Below are 19,791 nucleotides of genomic sequence, written 5' to 3'. Positions count from 1 at the left end.
ATGATGTGTAGAACTAACCGCCCGTGGGCTAGTACGGCCGCCTGCTCTGCACTTCAGCGCAAAGGCTCGAAGAGGATGAGGCGTGAGAGTGAATATGTGAATGATGTACGTGATTAACCCCCAAGCTAGTGTACGCGAGGCGGTAGTGCGAACGGATTCTGAATAGAGATAAGGAAATGTCCGGATCGACGGCGATCACCGAGATAAAGACCTCGGATGCATACGTGCTAAATAATTTACCAACTCCAGCCTGGATCTCATGCACCCCATAGATGTCAAAGATTCGCTTTCGATAAGGACATAACAACTGAAATGAGGCGGGCCAGCAAACAGGGGAGACTACAGCACGAGGCCTGGCCGCGGGACATCATTTATTCTGCATACGTTTCCTTTGATCTCGCCGGATAATATAAACTTCTCATTCACCTGTGTTCTACTTCCTTTCCATTTTTGCCTCGCTTCCGTAATGCCATGGCCGCTTACTCGTCTAATGAGTTTTGTCACGTCAGCAAAAGAGCCATGTTAACCGGTATAGAAACCAAGACTCACCTTTGGTGTCGTATGACGAGTCGATGGGACCCATAAGTAGCTCTAATGACGGAAATGAACGTCAGCACATGGTTCTAACAGAGAATAAGTTCGGCCCACTTACTCAACAACCACATGTTCGGGTCGAGCTCGATACCCTGCATGCATTGAGAATGTCAGCACCGTCAACAGAACGCTTGACACCGTTTCCGAATAAGTTCTACTTACGCTCTTTCGCATCATCTCAGCCTGCTCCGCTTCGAAGTTGGAAGTACAGTCAACGAGGTTTCCGATGACAGGGTGGTTATCCAGCTCCTCAAGGAATTTCATCGACTTCATATCAGTTCCCACTTGAGCGAACTCTGCAAAGGAAAGCAGATCAGAATCACGGCGATATCGAGGGGAAGTAGTGGCACTCACGATAGGAAACGGCGTCGGGACCGTATCTAGACCTCTTGAGATCCTGGTCCGTCTTCATGATGACCTTGAAGACTTCGTCCTTCGGCTCACCAGCGGGGGTACCGTCGGTGATGACTAAGTAGAATCTTTCCATCAACACGGGTGCAATCATATGACAATCATACAGGACGCACTGATAGCCAAAACGGGCTTTTGCAATCGGTTTTGCATAGCAGGGCCGAGGACAAGTGGCTGAAGAATCTTCTGGTAGAGTGAGGTTCCGAGAGGGGTAAGACCTGATAGGACATGTCAGCATCGACAGATACATTCGACACATGGGGTCGCTAGTCTATTGCATTTGGACCTTTACTTACCAGAGAACTTGACTTGCTGAACGAGCTGCAAAGCCTGCTGCTCGGTGGTGATGTTGTTTCCCTCGAGCCTGTTGTTGAGGAATCGGACCTGGATACCGTCCTGGTCGAAGAGCGAGGTAGCATATGCGACTCGGGAGAGAATGCTGTTACCAAGGACGTTAGTGAGCACATTCCCGACGGAAAGAGCTGATCGCATGTGACACGTTGCTTGTCGATGAAAAACTCACAGCTTCAAATCGTCGATTCGCTCGCCGTTCTCTGCAAGTGCGTGTCAGCTTCAGCCTTCTAGCACCCACGAGCGACGGAGTTAGTTGGCTCACCTTCGAAAAGCATAGATCCAGAATCATCGACAAGCAGGACGACGTCGAACAATGAGAGCTTGACCTGTCGGCGAAAGCGACCATCAGCCTCGACATGTATAGGCGCACACCGTAGAACCAAAGTGACTCACGAGATCGGACGCAATCTCGAGAGGCATCTTCCACTCCTCGGCGATCTTGGCGAGAGCACCGGACTGAGCTACACGCTGAGCAATCTGGTCCAAGGAACCAGGAGGGAAGAATGCTTGAATGTTTTGCTACAAAGGTTTACACGTTAGCAATGTCGGTAGAACAGCCGTGTTGAAAAAGAGCGACGGAGATGTGCAAGACTCACGTCCTGCACACACTGCTGGAGCGACTGGAGCAAAGCCTGAGGGTTACTGGCGGCACCACCACCACCACCGCCTTGAGGGGGAGCAGCCGCGGGAGCACCGTAGCCTTGTTGACCTTGAGGAGGCTTGTAGGCAGGAGGTTGTTGACCATACTGCTGAGAAGGAAGAGCTCCACCTTGAGATTGTTGTTGTTGGCCGCCATATTGGTCATGACCTTGATAACCACCACCACCACCATAATACTGTTGGCTCTGCTGCCCGTATGGGTTCTGACTCTGAGAGTAAGACTGACCTTGTGGCTGTCCATACTGACCCTGCTGTTGAGGGGGTGCTCCACCAGGAGCACCGTATTGACCAGGCCTACAGATCGGTGCACAACCAAGGTTAGCTCGGCTCACGATCGGACAAACAGATAAGATATGCCAAGACGAGATCGGAGAGGGAAACATACCCTGATGCGGATGTGGGAGGTGCACCTGGAGGAGGTGCGTAACCACCTTGACCTTGGGACTGTTGACCGTAACTCTGCTGTTGTTGAGGAGGACCAGGGGGAGCACCGTAGCTCTGTTGATGTTGAGTTTGACCGTATGATTGTTGTTGTTGAGGAGGGGGAGGGGGAGCACCACCTCCACCACCTCCACCTGCGCCGACACCGGCGTTGTTCTGTGCAGCAGCGAGTTTAGCAGCGAGACCCATTGTGTGTGATGTGTTTAGGGAGTGTGTTGTTGTCACGAGTGGCAAAGATAGATAGATGGGGGAGGAATGGGATGTAATGTTTATCTAATAAGATGATGTGGGAATCGGAGGGGGAAGAGTGTGCACGGATCCCACAACAACACAACACCGCATTCATCATCATACCACCGACCACGCACGGGCTTGGCAATCGTAGGGGAAGTCAGGGCTCGGAGGGAACCCGGCTCAACGTCATCCCACGTGGTAAAAACCGCCGAGAACGAGAGAACAGTGTGGCACCGTTTGATCCCGTCGCCTCACAGGTACAGTCCCTAGTTGTCACCGTGAGTGTTTAAAGAAGAGGTGTTGCGTTCCTGCTTTAAGTGTATGTAGAGCTATGGAGTGCACAGACCGTCACAGGCAGCGACAGTGCACGAAGCAGAGCAGTCTGCAGGCGGTTGACCGAGGAGGCTGCATCGGAATCGTGGTGCATTGTGTACACCAGCATAAGATGGTACTCGAGTACAGTATGTATTGACTGTTGGGGTCTATTGTGGGATAAAATGAATAAAAATGTTTTCCATGTAAATACTGGTCACTGCTTAACGACGCCTGTAACCACGACTACGACTTCATGTCTCATTTTCACCACCCTCACAAACAATTCTTTACCTCTCTCTCTCCACTTCTCTTTCTTGTTGATACGATACGACAAACGATCGAAACGAAAGAGACAAGACAAGACAAGACAGGAAACGGAAACGGATATACATAACATAAAAGGAGTAAACGAGAGAAACGATCTTAGTTTTCCATTTTTAACGGACGGACGCGAAATACACGAAATAACTAAAGTAATTAGTTACCAAAACATAACCAGCCCTCTCTCTCTCTCCCTCAACACACCTCTCTATCGTGTCATTCTAGCCATCCTTTTGACTCTGAAACGCGTCAACGCCAACGCATGATGAATCACCATCATCAACACCCTGCCTCGCCACCATTACCGAATCTCCATTCTCTATCCATCTCCCCCCCTCCTCCTCCTGGATCATACCCTCCGAATAATAACAATAATAACTATCGATATAACGGCGTGTTCGGTCCTCCATCACAGTTGAACGGAGGTAGTCCAGATTGGACAAGTCCGAAGAGGAACAGTAGATCAGGTATCCCACATGTACGTGTTTGTTGGGTCTTTCCCAGAGCCAGTGGAATCGCCCTTTGGCTGACAGACTTGAACCGCAGAACTGGTACGACCCTAACGTCCCTTCACGCGAATCACCTCAGTTCGACGCATTCAGACGCGACGCTCCATCCCCCCCTGCTCTATCACCACCGTCCTCCATCACCTCTGTACCGACTACCGCGTCTTCGCACCTATATCAACCGTACCCCCAACCGACCTACCCTGATCACTCTTACGCTCCAATGGCCGTCACACCATCTCCCCCTCCGCCAATGGGCTACGGTTCAATGAACTCGGCTGCATCAGCACCGAACCTCGCGCAGGGATTCAACGCGGGAGGACTCCCTCAATTCGGCTCGCAGTCTTTGGCCAGCTTGACGAACCAAGGGCGAGGACAACAGAATGGCTGGAGAAATGGTTATGGAATGCCGAATATGCCGATGTTGGACGACGATGTCATCCCAACAGCTATTGTGATCAAGAACATCCCCTTTGCTGTCTCACGTGAAGTTCTCCTCGGCGTGATGGAATCACTTGGCGCGCCTCTCCCATATGCTTTCAATTATCACCACGATAATGGCGTTTTCCGAGGATTGGCATTTGCCAATTTCCGTGCACCCGACGAAGCGGCGAGCGTAGTGGCTGCATTGAACGGATACGACGTCCAAGGACGAAAGTTGCGCGTCGAGTACAAGAAGGTTCTGCAACCGGGAGAAAAGGACAAGATTGAGAGGGAAAAGGCATTGAAGCGAATGAGGAGTATACAATTCGACAAATCTGACCTCATGCCTCCCCCAATCACCTTGCCTATCTCGCGACCTAGTCCTACCGAGCACAGCCCACCTCATTCGGCCACCTCGACCAACTCGGACAGTCTCCCTTCGACACTCGACATGAACGACGCGATGGTATTGGACATCTTTTCGCGAGTATTGGTATTCAAGGAGGATCGCATGCGCGATGAGCTGGCCTTTTCGCGGAACTTGTCTCCAACCGAACGACGAATTGTTCATCTCGTTGCGCAGAAGCTACTTCTATCGAGTGAGACTCGAGGCGACGGAGAGCTTAAAGTAGTTGTTGTCACACGAGAATCGCCTTCCCGACCTACTTTGACCAGCTCCACATCTGCGGCAACTTACCTCTCACCGTATTCCTCCACACCATCTGATCTCTCGCCCAACCTCCGGATCAAGAAATCGATGCCCGACCTGAGAGGATTCAACGGACCCGTTGTGGCTCGTGATCCTTCACGATCGCTTACGCCTCAACGATCGTCAGGTAACCTTCGAGCCGATGCAGGTGGGAGAGACTACGTGTCTATGGGCGCCGCACAAGGACGACGAGCCAACGGACATTCGAACGGTTTCGGTTCGGGCTCTTTCAGCCAAATGTTTGGCTCGCCATTCGGTGATATCCCACCCGTCCCACCTCTCCCTTCCGGACTGAGCTTGCACAACAAAGCGTCTTCCATCTCCGCAAACGGCTCGTCACCCGATAACAACGGCCCTTCTTCCGCAGCTTCCGCGGGCGATTCGATCTCCACCCAACCGCTGCGTAATCCTCGAGGACCTGCGGGCGAATCGAGGGGTTTTGGAGGGACTCTCCGACCCAGTGCCAGTCGGGGTATGATGGGGATCGGACGAAGAGTAAGCGAAGAGGAAGAGGATCTCGAGAGTAGTAGTGTCGGCGGAGGAAGTCTCAATGGTGGATTGACAAGTGGATCTGTCGGATCTACGAGCGGTATCGAATCAATGAGGACGAGGGAGAGTCTCGACATTTAATCGGAGATCGGACATCTATCGGACATGACCACCAGGTCTATCACCTTCCATTTACTACCCGACCGCTTTCTTTAACTTTCTTTCCTTGTTTTTTTTCTTCACCCATAACCCCAATTCATACACGCCACGTCATATCATACCATACCATATCAAACGAACCCAACCCAATCATACCATACCCATACCAACAACCAAATCAACGTCTTATGCCCCTTCACGTCTTATGTCCCCACCTATATATATATGTGTTTGCACGTCACAAATTCCTCTTTTTCTACTTTTTCTGTTTCCTTGTCGAATGTCGAAATCTATTTTATGTCGGTCGGTGAATGATTAAATCATGTACAACAACGATAAAGTGATGATTGATGATTTGATGCTGTTCGTGAATGCGCATGCGAATGCAAGAGATGAAATGCTAGTTTTTCTGATGATGTTTATCAGGAGATGATCTTGATCAGATTACATCTCTTATATGCATAAAGTGTAACTGTACTTGCATTCATAGTAGCGAAGTCTACCACTGCTGTAGTGCATGCACTCCGTACATTCGCATTCGCATAAAGTACAAGTGATCAAGATTGCTCATCTGTCTATTTACATACGACTTCCAGTTCATCCAGATATTCACTTTTGGTTTTGTTGCCCTTCTGCACTTCTGGCCTCTTGCATTCGCTCTCACTTCACAATCTCATCTAATTCACATCAAATTCGTCTCGTTTCGTTTCGTTATATACATACAACCTCTTTCTCGATTTAATCACGTTGTCGATCACTATAACGTAATCGTTGAAAACAAGTCAGTAATGTCCCACTTTATTCCTTGACGATACCTGGACTCACTTGAGCACCGCTATCCGAGCTACGCATACTACGTCCCCCTCCTTGCTGTTGTCCACCACCTGACGTCGTCATCGTCGTCGTCGTTCGGCCCGCACCGACCATCTCTCCAAATCGCCCATTATTGATGACTGCCGCCAATTGATCCCTAATAGCATTGGAGACTGCCAAATCCTGTTCGAGCTGACGAACTCGTGCCAGTGCTGCATCTAGAGCATCTTTCAATTCGTCCATCTCCTGTTTTCGTCTCAGGCGATGTTTTTGTGCAGATCGACGATTGATATCCCGACGGTCTGCAAGGATGTACACAACCACTTGAGCGACAGTTTTCCTCCACGTCAGGTGGATATGGTATAATTCAACTTACGCGCTACCTTGTCCAGTTTCTCGCCCTCCTCTTTCACACCTCCTCTCTTCTTCGTTGACCCAGGCGGTCTCCCAGCGGACGAACGGCGTTCTGTCTGTGGTTCAGCGGGGGAAGATATCGAATTGTATATCGATTCGTCCGGCGACACAACCGGTTGGTTCAATGCTGAAGGGGATATCGCACTATTTCCTCCACCTCCAGTGTGATTATCGCTTCGCTCGATATGTTTCAGCGCATAAGCATACGGTGTGAATGTCATGATTGGCGGACTCTGCTGTGTGCCGGTGCTGATATTGATTCTGTCCAAAGCGGCGAGATCCACGGGGGACAATTGAGAAGCACTATGCGGATGAATATGATTATCGTCATCCGTGTCCATGTCGGTAGTACTATAACTGTCTGTCTCGGTACCAGTGATAGATGCGTCGTCTGACATCGTATCGTCACGAAATGCGTCGTAGATCATATTTTCGTCGTCAGGACCGGGAGAGGGGGACGAGTCGATGACTCCTAGTTGGATAGTGGGAAGACTGGATTCTTGTGAAGAAGGTAATGAGAAATCTCTTTCGTTGTTGTTTCGAATAGGTATCTCGGGGAACTATACCCAAGCTCAGCGACCCATCTCCATGTCAGTACAGAGTAAAGGACACGACTCACGGAGCTCCAGTCACTTGGGTAGTCAACGTGTTGATTATGAAGCAATCCTATCATATCGTTACCGATAGGATTGACACCTATAGCTGAAGCGAGTCTCGCATCAAAACTAGCTTGAGGAACCAGACCTCTCGCTGTAGACCGAGTATTGTGGGATGAAGAGTTTCGGTGGTCGGGAACGATGGTAGCTCCGGAGGAGTTAAATCTGCGTATCCAGCATCAGGGGAAAGATATGTCAGCTCATCCGCTTGTGTATGTGAACAGGAAAGGGTAGGGGGGGCGTACGAGTTGGCCTGACCCAGTGGAGTAGGCATGTTTGTATCGACTGGCTGTTGGCTGATGATTTGATGTGTTCGTGTAGTTGATTGAATGTCTGTGTTTTTGATGGGCTTACACCGTGGTTGATTGCATAGCTCGCCGGGAGGAAATGAGCGGAAGGTGGGACAGAGGTGTCGCTGGTAGTGTGGCTGGCAAAACTAAAACGCTACTAAAGCTTGAATGTTGTTGACTAGAGGGTTGGAAGGTAATGATGAGAAGGAACAAGTTGGATCATAGTGCCATGGGAACGGGAAGGAAAGTCAACGAGGTGGTTCAACAATTGTATTGACACAATGATAACATACTCGTATTCATACCTCATAGCACCGGTTGACTCAACCACCGCGTCGAAAACAAGCTAACGGAAAGAGAATATCACGTGACATGATAGAACTCGTAGACCACATGGGAGACACGATGTGATGATACAATACGTAAGCATGGCTTGCATGGAATCCCGTCGGTGTGCCTTTGACCGTTGATTACCGTTTTTGGTGATTCCATTTTGAACGATGTTGATCCTTCAGGAACGCGTCATTATATGTTCTCTGTGATTATGCCTGTTGGAGATCGGATCTCTGCCCTGAATTCTGGACCGTGGACCGGTGGTCTTTGAGGGATAGAACGAGGAAGGGGGGATGTAACCCATTCAGTCAGTTAAGTCCTTCAGAACACGAGCAGCAGTGGGGCAGTACGCCTCGCTTCCACAATTCAAAGCCGAGATCTCTCTGTCTCTCTCTCTTTGTCTCTAGCAGGCACTCACCGGACAGTTACCCTTTTCTTGGCCCCAGATCTTTTTTGGACTCGCACAAGGGAAACAATGCGATTGGTAGCTCACCCATCGCGCCTCCAACACCCAATTGCCCAATTGCGTACGACGACAATAAGTTGATGCACAGTGGTGGTCAAGTAGTCAAGTGTCAACGCACCTCGTCATTCAGTGCACAGTGCAAAACCTTTTCTCTCTGTAACATCTTGTATTGTCAACATCATCAATAACAACATAGCTTAGACACCAGACTACTTGATCGTCCCTCAATACAGGTTTGGCGCTCCACGCGGCTCCAAAACGGATTTTTTTTTGCCACCCTCTCGTCAATTGTTGTTATCATTGTATCTTTCACTCGGTAACGAAATACAAAGGAAAAAAAAAACTTCCCCCCCTCCCCGGCCATATCGACTTCCAGCTCCATGTCGTCGCCGACACTGTTGGTCCACATGCCAACATCTCCGCTGGGTTCTCCAAGATCATCGACCTCTTCGGGAAACCCGTCAGGTCCACTTCTCACTCCGTTGGACGAGTTGGACAAGGCTGCTAGCGAGATGGTCATTACCGAGCGAGAGGTGAAAGAGGATGAAGTGGATGACGCAGATTTGGATCCTCGAAGCGGTCCTGGTCCACTCGATGCTCGACATGTCTTCCCTTCCAAACAACAAATCGATCTTGCATCCTTACCTGGCTCTTCGTCCCGACCATCCTTCACGGACTTTTCCTTCCCACCTCATTCGACCTTCCCTGATCCTGTTGCGATACGTCGACCTCCCTCGCATTCACCTGGAGAAGTCGTGGAGGAAGACGTCCCATTCCCTACGGCCGGATTCTCATTTGGAACTTGTCCCTCGGTTGCCTTCCTGGGTACTCCGACAGCGGAGCAGGGACCCTTTGAATATCCCGAGATAGCGAGTCCCAAAATGGCGCCAATACACGTCCCGATACCATCCAGTTCGAGGGAGAGCTTTGCCCTCGGCATGACACACCGAAGAGGATCTATCGTCGCTCATCCTGTTCATCATCCCGTCAATCCTTCTCCACCTTCTACCAGACGTAGCTCCACTTGCTCAACCATCACCACTCTCCCCTCGGCCGGTCGACGACCATCCATCTTACACTCCTCCACTATCGAAACTACCGTCCCTCTCGTCAACCCCACATCCACTCTAACACCCATGTCTCCACCTCCGACTTCCTCCTCGCCCCCACTTCCTTCTGCTCCACCCTCTCGTCGCTCTTCTACCCTCATGTTCAAGCAAAAACCATTACCTGCGCCGATCCCACCCAGTCTACTCGCAAGAAGAGGCTCGTTACCCGCCGCTCAGCTGTTCGGTCTACCATTAGGCGAACAACCCAATCGAACGAGAGCAAGCTACTCTGCCGGTCCTCACGTCACAACTACCGCCGAACTCTACAATCGACGACAGAGTATGGCTTCGGAAAGCGGGATGTCGTCCGGATCCGCGGCAACCGTCATGGAGGGAGATGGACCTAGTCGACGTGGATCGATGAGATTGTCAAACCTAGCTTCGGAGAATCGTTTCCCAGGTGCTCGACGCGGTTCTATCCCCTTCCTCCATCCTTTCCATCCACCTTCGTCATTGGGTGAAAACCCCGTCAACCGTACTGGCTCCTTCTCGTCCTCCTCTCGAAGTAGTTTCGCCTCTTCATCACGAAGTAGTATGTCCTCCATCTCCGCAAGAAACAGCATAATCTCCTCCTCGACCACATCTTCGTCTCGATATCCCGCTCCTTCTTCACCTATCTATTCACCAAAACGATCAACCTCCTTGAATGATCCCGTTGGTCAAACCTCACCGACCTCAGCGGAATCACGAAGACCAAGACATCACAGCTCGCATCTGTCCGGTCTCAGTTCCAGCGAAGAGAGCAATGAAGATGAAGAAGAGGAAGAGGAAGATGAGTTGCCAACTCCAGCAATGAGTATGCTCAATGCCAATTCTGTCCCTTCCGCACCGGCGTTCATGGATCCCTGGTCGAATAATACCAGTACGGGGACGGAGATGGAGGCGCGCAAGCTGAACATACCGCTGGATACACCACCGCTCGAGACCGTGTTGGAGAGACCACCCCTCGAGACGATAGCGAGCGATAGGACCGAGAAGGCATAGGCGTAGACGTGGTTGGAAGGTCGTTTCTCTCTCAAGTGACCAGAGCCGGCGCCATACAGCCCAGTAGTATTGTCAGAGGGGTTCCTCACTGTGTATCTCTCATGCGTTCCCATCAACTCCACACACTGTATTTTCATCGTCAAACCTTCTTTCTTAATTCTCATTGTTTCCGTACATACAACCACATATATAGATAGGAAGGGTTCCCATTTTGGTCATCATGTAGAATGTACTGTCGTCGGGAATCGGATCATATGCATAGTTATCTAGCATCGTACAATTGTTCGGGTGTATGTGTATGCTGGTGCTGACTTTGTTCAAGTCGATCAAGTATGGTGACTACCCTCCTCCCTGCCCCCACATTCGAACCAAGCGATTCGTGTCAAACTGTCTATATGGTAGCGGCTCAACCCGTCGTTTCCATCCATTATCCACATCTCGCTTGCACGTTGGTTGTCAAGCTGCCCATACCATCAGAAAATCAAGACCATCTCCTACTGAGCAACAAAAGGAAGGATCGTTCCCCGCATTGTGGACGTCACAACGGCGGACTTCTCCGCCGTGAAGCCTTCGAAGTGCATCAGATATCTATCGTTCGTCCGCCTCTCTCCTCAATTTACTAAGTGGAACTTGAGTTGTTCTTACTCAATTCACGTGAAACAGACTTGCATCCTTCCAACCCCCCACGCTACTATCATCATGTCCAATCTACAAAATGTCACAGTTGACGATTTCGATTCCTTGATCACATATTCTGATTATAGTCAGTGGACAACACCGAACCCACAAGATCATCCGAGTTGGTACAATGCAACAGGGGACGTGACGGGTGTACCGTGGCATGAAGGTGGGTCAGGATCACTTCCCAAAGCAGAATCCAGCTGGACGGAAGAGCGCGTAATGCGTCTTGTAACGCGAACCCAGTTCAGCTATATGGGGAAGGAAGCAAGGAAGGAAGGGACGGGTTCCAATTCTGATTGCATTGTTTGTTTATTTAGCAACGATACATTATACGACAATCCCAAATGCTTCGTTTAGTCTCAACTCGACTGGTATGTCCATCCTCTACCCTCCCAGTCCTAGATTATCACGCATGGAGTCCATATTCCCCGGACCGAGCTGATGCCTCAATTGGACATAGCCACTAGTATTTGGATCTACGGTACACTCAATACCACTTCTCCCAACTACACGGTCACGATAGATGGTCAATCGACCCAGGGAACTGGTACACAGGGCGATGGGAGGGTATTGCTCTACTCCTCGACAGGGCTGGGAGAAGGAGGTCATGAGATCAGCTTGACTCATAATGGCGGAGGTCTGGGCTTGGATCTGATTGTGCTAGGCTACGATCTCGGGTGGGTGTTTGACAATCTTCCACTGCATACCTATTCTCAAAGTGCCTCATGGTCCACCCGCATTCTATATACTGAGATTGGAATGCTGACACCCAGCTATGCTCTGCAGGACCGGCTTGACTAACGCCACCATCGACGATGCTGGACCTAATATTGCCTATCAAGGAACTTGGACCTCGGAAGGAGGTGACTTTTTCAACGGAACTAGTATATACACTCAAGGACCGAACAACAGCTTGTCATTCAACTTCTCTGGTAAGTCCACCTCCATCCCTACATCCCCATGCCCAATCGAAATTGACCGAGCTCACTTTCCATCCCACCCACCAACCCTCCCCACGCTCAGGCTCCGCACTCTACATCTACGGAGATCAAGTGAACGACCACGGACCCTTCTCACTCTACTTTAACGACTCCTCCACCCCTTATGCGACATATAACGGTAGATCGGGCTGCGGGACCAGCGCCGTCGAAAAGGGGTGCGAGAAGTTGGGAACACTTAAAGCTTTTGTGGGGGGTTTACCGGCCGGAGAACATAGAGCGAAAGTGACCAATGATGGTCCGGAAGGGAGTGGAGCGACATTTTTCGGTAAGTCCGGCTGTTGCAGAGGTCACAGCAAATCCAGTTGTATAGGAGGATCCACGCTCCGTGGGAAGGAGGTGGTGCACGGTGTACCGGGCATTGTACTCAGTTGGAACGTTTGTCCAGAGAGACAAACCGAGAGACGTTGCTAATTTAGGCTTTCTGCGTCCCCTTCGTAGACTTCGATTACGTCGAATACACCACTCCTACAACTTATCCCCAATTCATAATCAACGCAACTTGTCCTAACGGTATTTGTGGCACATCCGGATCAGGTAGTGGGAATAACACCTCGACTTCGACGTCTACTTCGGCCACTACGTCCGCGAAACCTTCAAGTACAGGCTCGTCAAGCTCGAGCGGGGCAGAGAGTGTGATGGGCTGGAATGGGGGTTTGTTATGGGGGGTTCTCGGCCTGTGGGCGGTAAAGAGATTAGGATGGCTTTGAGATTGACTCATGTTCGTGAAAGATAATGTGTACGAATTACGGACAGAACAGAGATACATCATTATACGAGGAGACTACATTACATTATGACAAAATATATCACCGATATGTACGATTATACCAATCATCTCATCGCATCTCACCTCATCAAGCTTCTCTTGAGCAGTTGGAAGGGCAGCCGTTCAGATATCAAGGGCATCACCACGCACGTGCTCAAGCCGATCCTCCTCCACCTGAGGACATCATACCGCCAACTTTCATCCTCTTCCAAAACTTGCGTTTGTGCTCTGAAGCCGTATCGTCTGGAGAATATGCGAGGCTGCGACAAAATACATCGTTCAGCATATTGGCTTCAAGCTGACATGTTGGACAGGTAAGAAGGGGGTGTTATGCGAGAGGAAGGAGGGAAGGGTGGGGGGAGGGTCGACTCACCCCATACGAGAGAAGAGACACCAATCGTGTTTCTTGCCCTTATCACTCGCTCCATCTCTCATAGACCCCTTGTCGAAGGTCATGCTGGACTTGGACGAAGTAGGTCCGAGCGTGGTCGTTTCTGAATGCGTGTGGGAGGTAGTAGGTGATAAAGCTTGATACCAGTGACGATGGTTGATCAGTTTCTCTCTCACGGGAGGTTAGATCGTACATGGTGAATGTCCTAGAGCCTGGATTGGTTGGGGGAGATGTGTTATGTCCAAGGGGATGGGCGACATACCTTTCATATCGACCAACTTGGACATGATACTCTCTCTTTCTGGGAAATGGGAAGCTTGTATGTTATGCGATCTCTTTGACCAAGTGTGAATGACTGGCGTAGTGTGTCGTGTGTTGTGTGTTGTGTGTTGGTATAGTACGAGGGAAGATTTGTGCGAGCAACACGGACACGGCAAGCATGCCTGCCTTTATACATCTCCCTCAACTCGGTGTCACAGCCTCGGTGACGGTCATCAAGTCCGCTGCCAAGCACTATTCACTGACACGGATAATACCTTATCTTTACATATACACTGCACGACGCAGAAGTACGTGCATCCATTGATGACACCGTACGACAATTAACAACGTTGGACGTGCGCTTTCAAGTATGGTGTATGAGACCTTCAGTGCCTGATGATAACCATATTATCACGGTCAGACCGGTAATCGTCAGAACCGATCATTTGGATTTGATCGCAGCAACGGCGATGCAGCATCGCCATTCATTGAGAACGTGTTCGTGGGCGGGTTAAGGACAAGAACTTACTGTGCCGGTTCCTGGATTAGTTAGGTGTAGGCGCAGACGTATTGCCGCAATCCAAGCCAAGCTATGTCGAATGGATTTCGAAGACGTCGCTGTGTGCAGAACTCGTCACAACTCATATTCGCCACCGGTATCTCTTCCTCATACATGTAGGTGTAATATATACAATAGATCGCCCTATCAAACTCACTTGGCATACTTAGAGCGCGGTCGAGGTCGTGCTGTCCACTTCGATAGTAGGTACTATGCTAGCGATGAACTTGAGGAACTGCGAGCGGGACGAAGGGTCAGCGATTCGTCCTAACCAGCACAACAAGCACTTTTGGAACTCTTCAATTGTACTGAGGCAGCACTCTCAAGGCGCTGCACTTTCCAACTCACGATGACGATGTAAAAGTCCACTTGGACACCGCCTTCCACCTCTCCCTCTTCCTTCTTCTCCTTGTCATCTTTCGGCACTCCACTTCCACCCGTGACCTTCCTGACCATACCTCCGATACCCCACTTCTTCTTTCCCCCTGCACTCCCTGTCTTGCTAGTCTCCGGGACGGGAGGTTCTTGCCCCTGTCCCTGAGATTGAGATTGAGCAGACTCCATCCTGTCGATAAACTTCTTCATTACGCTTGCATGTTTGCAAGGGTGAACCGAGGCGAGCTGTTGACCAGAGTGAGGAAAAGCTTCCATAGTCATGGTCTTGAAAGCGTGGTCCGCTGGGACATCTTGGAACACCTGAGCGGGGGTTAGAGGCGTTTTGTTCTGCGAGAGAACGTTGTCAGTTGTGTTTCAAGGTTGTAACAAACCTGGACTGGTGACTGACCTCGTCGTAACCGAAAAGCCAGAATCGAGGGGTTTGATAGTGCTTGTCGTAGGTGATAAGACAATCGTATGTCCTCACTTGGAGCAAGTTCTGTCCAGCGTTCTTATTTATCTCGGCTCTATCACAAGCCCTAGAGGTAAGCAGCAGTATGCAGACGGCCACAAATGTGTTTCGCGGATACTCACTCGGAAGGGTGTACAATCTTCACCGCCGCGTCATCCTCCTCATCTTCCAGTCCTGCACCTTCATCATCCATATCCGGTATATCGTCGATATCAGGTATCTCTTCAACCTCAAGCTTCTCTTCCCCCTTCGTATCGTTCAGACTAAGTCCCGCCACGCCATCTGCTAGTGGAGCCGCACCTTGTTCAGGTGAATCTGGCATGTCGGGAATTTCGTCCATTGTCGTTTGGTTGTTCTGAGGCACTGTCAAGGTAGAACGCGAATTAGTCAATCGTACCAACGGGAGTGGATTTCGTCGTATGCTCACCTCGTCCAATATGCGTTGCCACCCAATCCTCATCGTCATTTCTCGGTTTGCCATCTGGTCCAGGAGCCTCGTCCGCCTGCAGAAGTAGAGTTTGTCAGCTGTTTCATCTCTCAATTCCAGAAGATTCTCAGAACAATCTCAGCTCACTTCGTCCATGAATGACATCAACTTCTCAGCGTCTTCGTCCGCATCTGTGTAATTGACAGCAGTCGCTCGACGCAGACACGGTACTGGGAGTAAGCAATGGCAGGTCAGTAGATGTGGTCTGCCTAGCTCGCATGGTAGAACCTACCATTTCGAGTGATGATATATTGTTTGTCAGCGGGAAGGAAATCACGAGCTCGCGAAGAGTCTCCTTTCTCCCTACATAGTAGACGAGCAGTCATCAGCTCCGATATCCATACGAGAACCGGGTACAGCTGAGGTAATACTGCTATTTCCAAAGGGACGTACCACTGCCAAACGGGGAATTTGAAGGTCAAGAAATCTCCAGCCGCAACGAATTCCTCTATAACAGACATTAGTAACAGATGCTTGCCTGACGCCATGAAAGGGGTCGTGCGCGAGACGGACGTACCAGGCGTGATACGACCGTGTTCTTTAAACTTGCTTTCTCGCAGTACCTGACCGACAGACATCAGACATTTTTCTACCGAGAGGTACCAGGCGGTAAGCCCAGCTTGATAGATGAAGGTTTGACACTAGAATGGGGCAAGGGACTCGGAAGCTGGGTGGCAACTCACCGGCGAGAGGTAATCCCTCACAGCCCAATACTGGCTCTGCAATACACCTATTAGCACAAGCACGTACTGAAATGACAACCTCAAGCATACCTGGATGGAGAGAAGTGGGTTGTTCATATTGCTTCAGGTGCGGTACGCGAAATGATTGAGTGATGGAAAGAGATGAACGCAACAACAACAAGCAATGATGAACGACTCCTCACCTCGCCGTCGCCCAACACGTCCTAAGCCTCGCTCGGGCTACCTCTACCTCTATCTCACGTGGTAAACAAGTGGAGCTCCGCGAATGGCTATTTACGGTCGAATTTGATTCCGTTACAGCCTTCGATATTACTCGGACACTTGGCCGATTTTGTTGTTGCGATAATATCTGCTATCTTTTCCACCTCCAATCAACTTGGCATAAGACCCGTCTTTCGTAACTCACAGATAGTAATCAATCGTACTGTTCGATCCGGAAATCATACAATTGGTCACGTCACACCCACTACCCCGAAGACAGACATAGACGCTTGGCCTAGATTTAGTATAGAAGATAGAGATTCTGACTCGTTTCACCACGATGTCAGACGACGAATTACCCCCTTCCAAGTTGGGCACGAAGGAGCATTGGGATATGGTGTATGAGTGAGTTTTCCTCCTTCTCTGAGCCTTCAGGAGTAGCTAAGCTGACCTTGATTCGTCAGACGAGAAGTTCGAGTCTTTGACGATGTAGGCGACGAAGGGGAAGTGTGGTAAGCTCATCATTTCCTCTGTCAAGCGGGCAAAGGGTCTATAGAGCTGAACACTCATGTATCTTTTGTTAGGTTCGGCGAGACCGCCGTCTCTAAGATGCGCAAATGGGCTCAAAAACACCTTCCTCGTTCCTCAACACCTCTTCGAGTTCTCGAATGTGGTTCAGGAAACGGTACACTCCTCTTATCTTTCCTCACCTCACCAGCTGAAGATTCTCCTCAACCCTTCCATCTTACCGGTATCGATTATTGCGATTCCGCTGCGGTTCTCGCTCAATCAATAGAAAAGACCCGAAGAGAGACATTAGAAGAAGAATTAGATGAGGATGAGGAAGTCTTGAATCCCTGTGAGGTGGAATGGAGAGTCGAAGATCTATTACGGAAAGATTTTGGATCGGAAGAGAAATGGGATTTGGTTATGGATAAAGGGACTTTTGATGCTTTGTGTCTCTCGAACGAGAATGTCGATGATACGGGAAGATTGCCGAGTCAGGTGTATCCGGAACGAATGGCGAAGTTGGTCAAAGAAGGAGGATGGTTTTTGATCACCAGCTGTAATTTTACGGAGGAGGAGATTAAGAAGAGATATATGAAAGAGGGTTTGGGTGAGTCCAGCAGAGATCCGGTGTGAAATGGGAAGATAAATGTCACGCTGATCGTGTATCGTTTATAGGCTTCAAGTATCAGTGAGTATTCACTACGCACCCGTCCTTATCGGGGACAAGCTTTTTGGTGCAAGGTGTCGTTCAACTGACACGCCTACAATCACCTCAGCTCGAGTGTACCCCACCCGTCCTTTGCATTTGGCGGTAAGACCGGTACCACAGTCTGTACTGTAGCTTTCCAAAAATTACCAGAGTCCAGCTCCTCGGCACCTGAGAGTGGGTCAATACCCAACGGATATGGGAAAGCGGTTACGAACGGGAATGGGAAGAAGGACGATATGTTTGTTTGCATAGATGTGAGAGAGTAGTCTGCCATACAACCATCATGTACATTCATGACTGACCATACACACGTAAAAGGGCGGCGGAACGAAGACAGACGTCGCTATCGCTTCTTCGTCAAGGGGCGTAATAGCTAGAGCATCCGGAGGAACGGGAAATATGGCAGAGGTGTGCACAAAAGTCCTTCAGTACAAGGGGGTAACGCTGATGAACTCCTCCAGGTTGGGCTCGAGATTGCATACGAAACGTTAGCTCGTCCAAGCTGAAGACTCGGCGATGACAAGCTGACATATGTACACAGTATTGTAAACACGGTCCGGGAGGCGATCTCCGCTCTCCCCGCGGAATATCAAATCAGCTCTCCTCAAGCGATATCCAGCACCTGTCCACTATGGTTTGGAGATATTTGGGTAGGGGTAAGTACAATACCATCTTTCAGGTGAAAGAGACTTAAGCTGACGACGGCGTCACCGTCAGATCTCGGGCTGTGATACGGCTCTGGATCAGAAACGGATGAGTGACAGACTCGCACCATTCTTGTGAGTCTGTCCAGAGCCATGAGTCGCCTATGCTCTTCTAGGGCGACTTAGCCGTCCCTTCGCTATCAGTCGTTCCAAGATTAATCATGATTTTATATCTGCAGTGGCCGACAATCCGTACCGATATTGAATGACGCCCATTTGCTAGGTGGGGGCCTGCTCACTCATCATTGCCCGTGGGGAATCGCGGTAATAGCTGGAACTGGGTCTGTTGTAGTCGCTTTGGAAGTGACGGAAAGTGGCGAGGTGGTGCAACTTGGAAGGAGAGGAGGATTAGGTTATCTTCTAGGCGATGAAGGATCTGGTGAGTCGGGCCTCCTGCGCCTGTGTGCTGGGACGATGAGCCTCGAAGAGGCTAATGACTCGGATAAAAGCCTACGATCTCGGCCGATGTGCTATTCGAAATGCCGTTGACGATTATGATGCGCGCGAGGAGGTGAAGGACGGTCTAGCAAAGACGATCAGAGATCACTTCGAGGTGGAGGAGACTGGCGAAGTCATCGGGAAAGTGGTGAGTGTTGCTTCTGGCCATCTCGCACGGCTCCACGGCTTCAGTACTGCCAGTAAGCTGTAGCTGAAGATTATCCCACTCAAAATGATTCAGTACGATCTCGACACGACACTGTCAGTCACGGACGCTATGAACGAGCGAAAGTTGAAAGTCGCCGCCCTTTCACGACCCATCCTCGAAGCTTTCACTCAAACTCCACCTGATCCCATCGCCGTCAGAGCGGTAGATGACGCCACGGGCGGTTTGGCCCGGTCCATTGCGCCGCTCGTCAAACAGCTCACGAAGCCAGGCAATGAGAGAAAAATGGAACAAGCTGGACTTGTCATGGGAGGTGGGGTGATACGTCAGCCTGCATACAGAGAGGTCTTGATGAAGCAGCTGAAAGACATGGGAGTGGAATTTGGGAAGATGGAAGTGCTGAGTGATGTAGCGGGTGAAGGGGTGTTGGGTTTAGTTGAAAAGGCGAAAGGCAGGGTGCAGAGCACATAGACGTGTCTGAGATCTCCCTGTGTATTGTGTCATTGTTCGAACAGAATAGACCTACCCTTATATGAGGAGTAGTATAGTTGTAGAGATGAATATCGATCAATAGAGCACACAGCTGTGTGTATACCACATCCAAATGGTTTGTTTGGTTCGGATGGACATGAAACGCCACATTTACGGAGATTGAATGTATTCCCGGCACTGTACAAAGAGGGGG

General features: G+C 50.0%; 8 protein-coding genes across 8 annotated transcripts; 4 read left to right on the top strand and 4 right to left on the bottom strand.

Annotated features, from left to right (window-relative positions):
• Nucleotides 1–479: 479 nt before the first annotated feature.
• On the bottom strand, nucleotides 480–2,649 carry CI109_107044 (uncharacterized protein; the record flags this gene model as incomplete). Its single annotated transcript, XM_032007572.1, has 12 exons — nucleotides 480–487; nucleotides 550–591; nucleotides 653–686; nucleotides 757–890; nucleotides 949–1,062; nucleotides 1,122–1,223; nucleotides 1,302–1,444; nucleotides 1,529–1,559; nucleotides 1,622–1,685; nucleotides 1,753–1,878; nucleotides 1,956–2,313; nucleotides 2,405–2,649. 12 exons carry the CDS (start codon nucleotides 2,647–2,649, stop codon nucleotides 480–482), a joined length of 1,401 nt encoding a protein of 466 aa, XP_031858111.1.
• A 946-nt stretch (nucleotides 2,650–3,595) lies between these two features.
• CI109_107043 (uncharacterized protein) lies at nucleotides 3,596–5,598 on the top strand (the record flags this gene model as incomplete). The annotated part of the gene is made up of 2 exons (XM_032007571.1): nucleotides 3,596–3,808; nucleotides 3,877–5,598. The coding sequence occupies 2 exons, from the start codon at nucleotides 3,596–3,598 to the stop codon at nucleotides 5,596–5,598; spliced, it is 1,935 nt and encodes a 644-aa protein (XP_031858110.1).
• An 816-nt stretch (nucleotides 5,599–6,414) lies between these two features.
• CI109_107042 (uncharacterized protein) lies at nucleotides 6,415–7,773 on the bottom strand (the record flags this gene model as incomplete). Its single annotated transcript, XM_032007570.2, has 4 exons — nucleotides 6,415–6,731; nucleotides 6,806–7,403; nucleotides 7,463–7,664; nucleotides 7,745–7,773. The coding sequence occupies 4 exons, from the start codon at nucleotides 7,771–7,773 to the stop codon at nucleotides 6,415–6,417; spliced, it is 1,146 nt and encodes a 381-aa protein (XP_031858109.2).
• A 1,195-nt stretch (nucleotides 7,774–8,968) lies between these two features.
• CI109_107041 (uncharacterized protein) lies at nucleotides 8,969–10,681 on the top strand (the record flags this gene model as incomplete). The annotated part of the gene is made up of 1 exon (XM_032007569.1): nucleotides 8,969–10,681. One exon carries the CDS (start codon nucleotides 8,969–8,971, stop codon nucleotides 10,679–10,681), a length of 1,713 nt encoding a protein of 570 aa, XP_031858108.1.
• A 699-nt stretch (nucleotides 10,682–11,380) lies between these two features.
• Nucleotides 11,381–13,070, top strand: CI109_107040 (uncharacterized protein; the record flags this gene model as incomplete). The annotated part of the gene is made up of 6 exons (XM_032007568.1): nucleotides 11,381–11,528; nucleotides 11,680–11,733; nucleotides 11,823–12,039; nucleotides 12,149–12,294; nucleotides 12,386–12,628; nucleotides 12,802–13,070. 6 exons carry the CDS (start codon nucleotides 11,381–11,383, stop codon nucleotides 13,068–13,070), a joined length of 1,077 nt encoding a protein of 358 aa, XP_031858107.1.
• A 213-nt stretch (nucleotides 13,071–13,283) lies between these two features.
• Nucleotides 13,284–13,807, bottom strand: CI109_107039 (uncharacterized protein; the record flags this gene model as incomplete). Its single annotated transcript, XM_032007567.2, has 3 exons — nucleotides 13,284–13,389; nucleotides 13,503–13,656; nucleotides 13,783–13,807. The coding sequence occupies 3 exons, from the start codon at nucleotides 13,805–13,807 to the stop codon at nucleotides 13,284–13,286; spliced, it is 285 nt and encodes a 94-aa protein (XP_031858106.2).
• Nucleotides 13,808–14,506: 699 nt separating this feature from the next.
• On the bottom strand, nucleotides 14,507–16,474 carry CI109_107038 (uncharacterized protein; the record flags this gene model as incomplete). Its single annotated transcript, XM_032007566.1, has 11 exons — nucleotides 14,507–14,575; nucleotides 14,689–15,063; nucleotides 15,125–15,242; nucleotides 15,310–15,550; nucleotides 15,615–15,690; nucleotides 15,762–15,844; nucleotides 15,907–15,977; nucleotides 16,068–16,122; nucleotides 16,192–16,237; nucleotides 16,358–16,393; nucleotides 16,448–16,474. 11 exons carry the CDS (start codon nucleotides 16,472–16,474, stop codon nucleotides 14,507–14,509), a joined length of 1,197 nt encoding a protein of 398 aa, XP_031858105.1.
• Nucleotides 16,475–16,919: 445 nt separating this feature from the next.
• CI109_107037 (uncharacterized protein) lies at nucleotides 16,920–19,577 on the top strand (the record flags this gene model as incomplete). Its single annotated transcript, XM_032007565.1, has 12 exons — nucleotides 16,920–16,984; nucleotides 17,044–17,091; nucleotides 17,164–17,696; nucleotides 17,765–17,777; nucleotides 17,866–18,052; nucleotides 18,117–18,206; nucleotides 18,260–18,285; nucleotides 18,340–18,454; nucleotides 18,516–18,577; nucleotides 18,682–18,881; nucleotides 18,952–19,088; nucleotides 19,182–19,577. The coding sequence occupies 12 exons, from the start codon at nucleotides 16,920–16,922 to the stop codon at nucleotides 19,575–19,577; spliced, it is 1,872 nt and encodes a 623-aa protein (XP_031858104.1).
• Between the last annotated feature and the right edge of the window lie 214 nt (nucleotides 19,578–19,791).

This window comes from Kwoniella shandongensis, chromosome 13, assembly GCF_008629635.2.
Source record: "Kwoniella shandongensis chromosome 13, complete sequence".
Classification (NCBI taxonomy): Eukaryota; Fungi; Basidiomycota; class Tremellomycetes; order Tremellales; family Cryptococcaceae; genus Kwoniella; species Kwoniella shandongensis.
The sequence above is the reverse complement of the archived record's forward strand: the minus strand, read 5'-3'. Positions and strand labels throughout refer to the sequence as shown.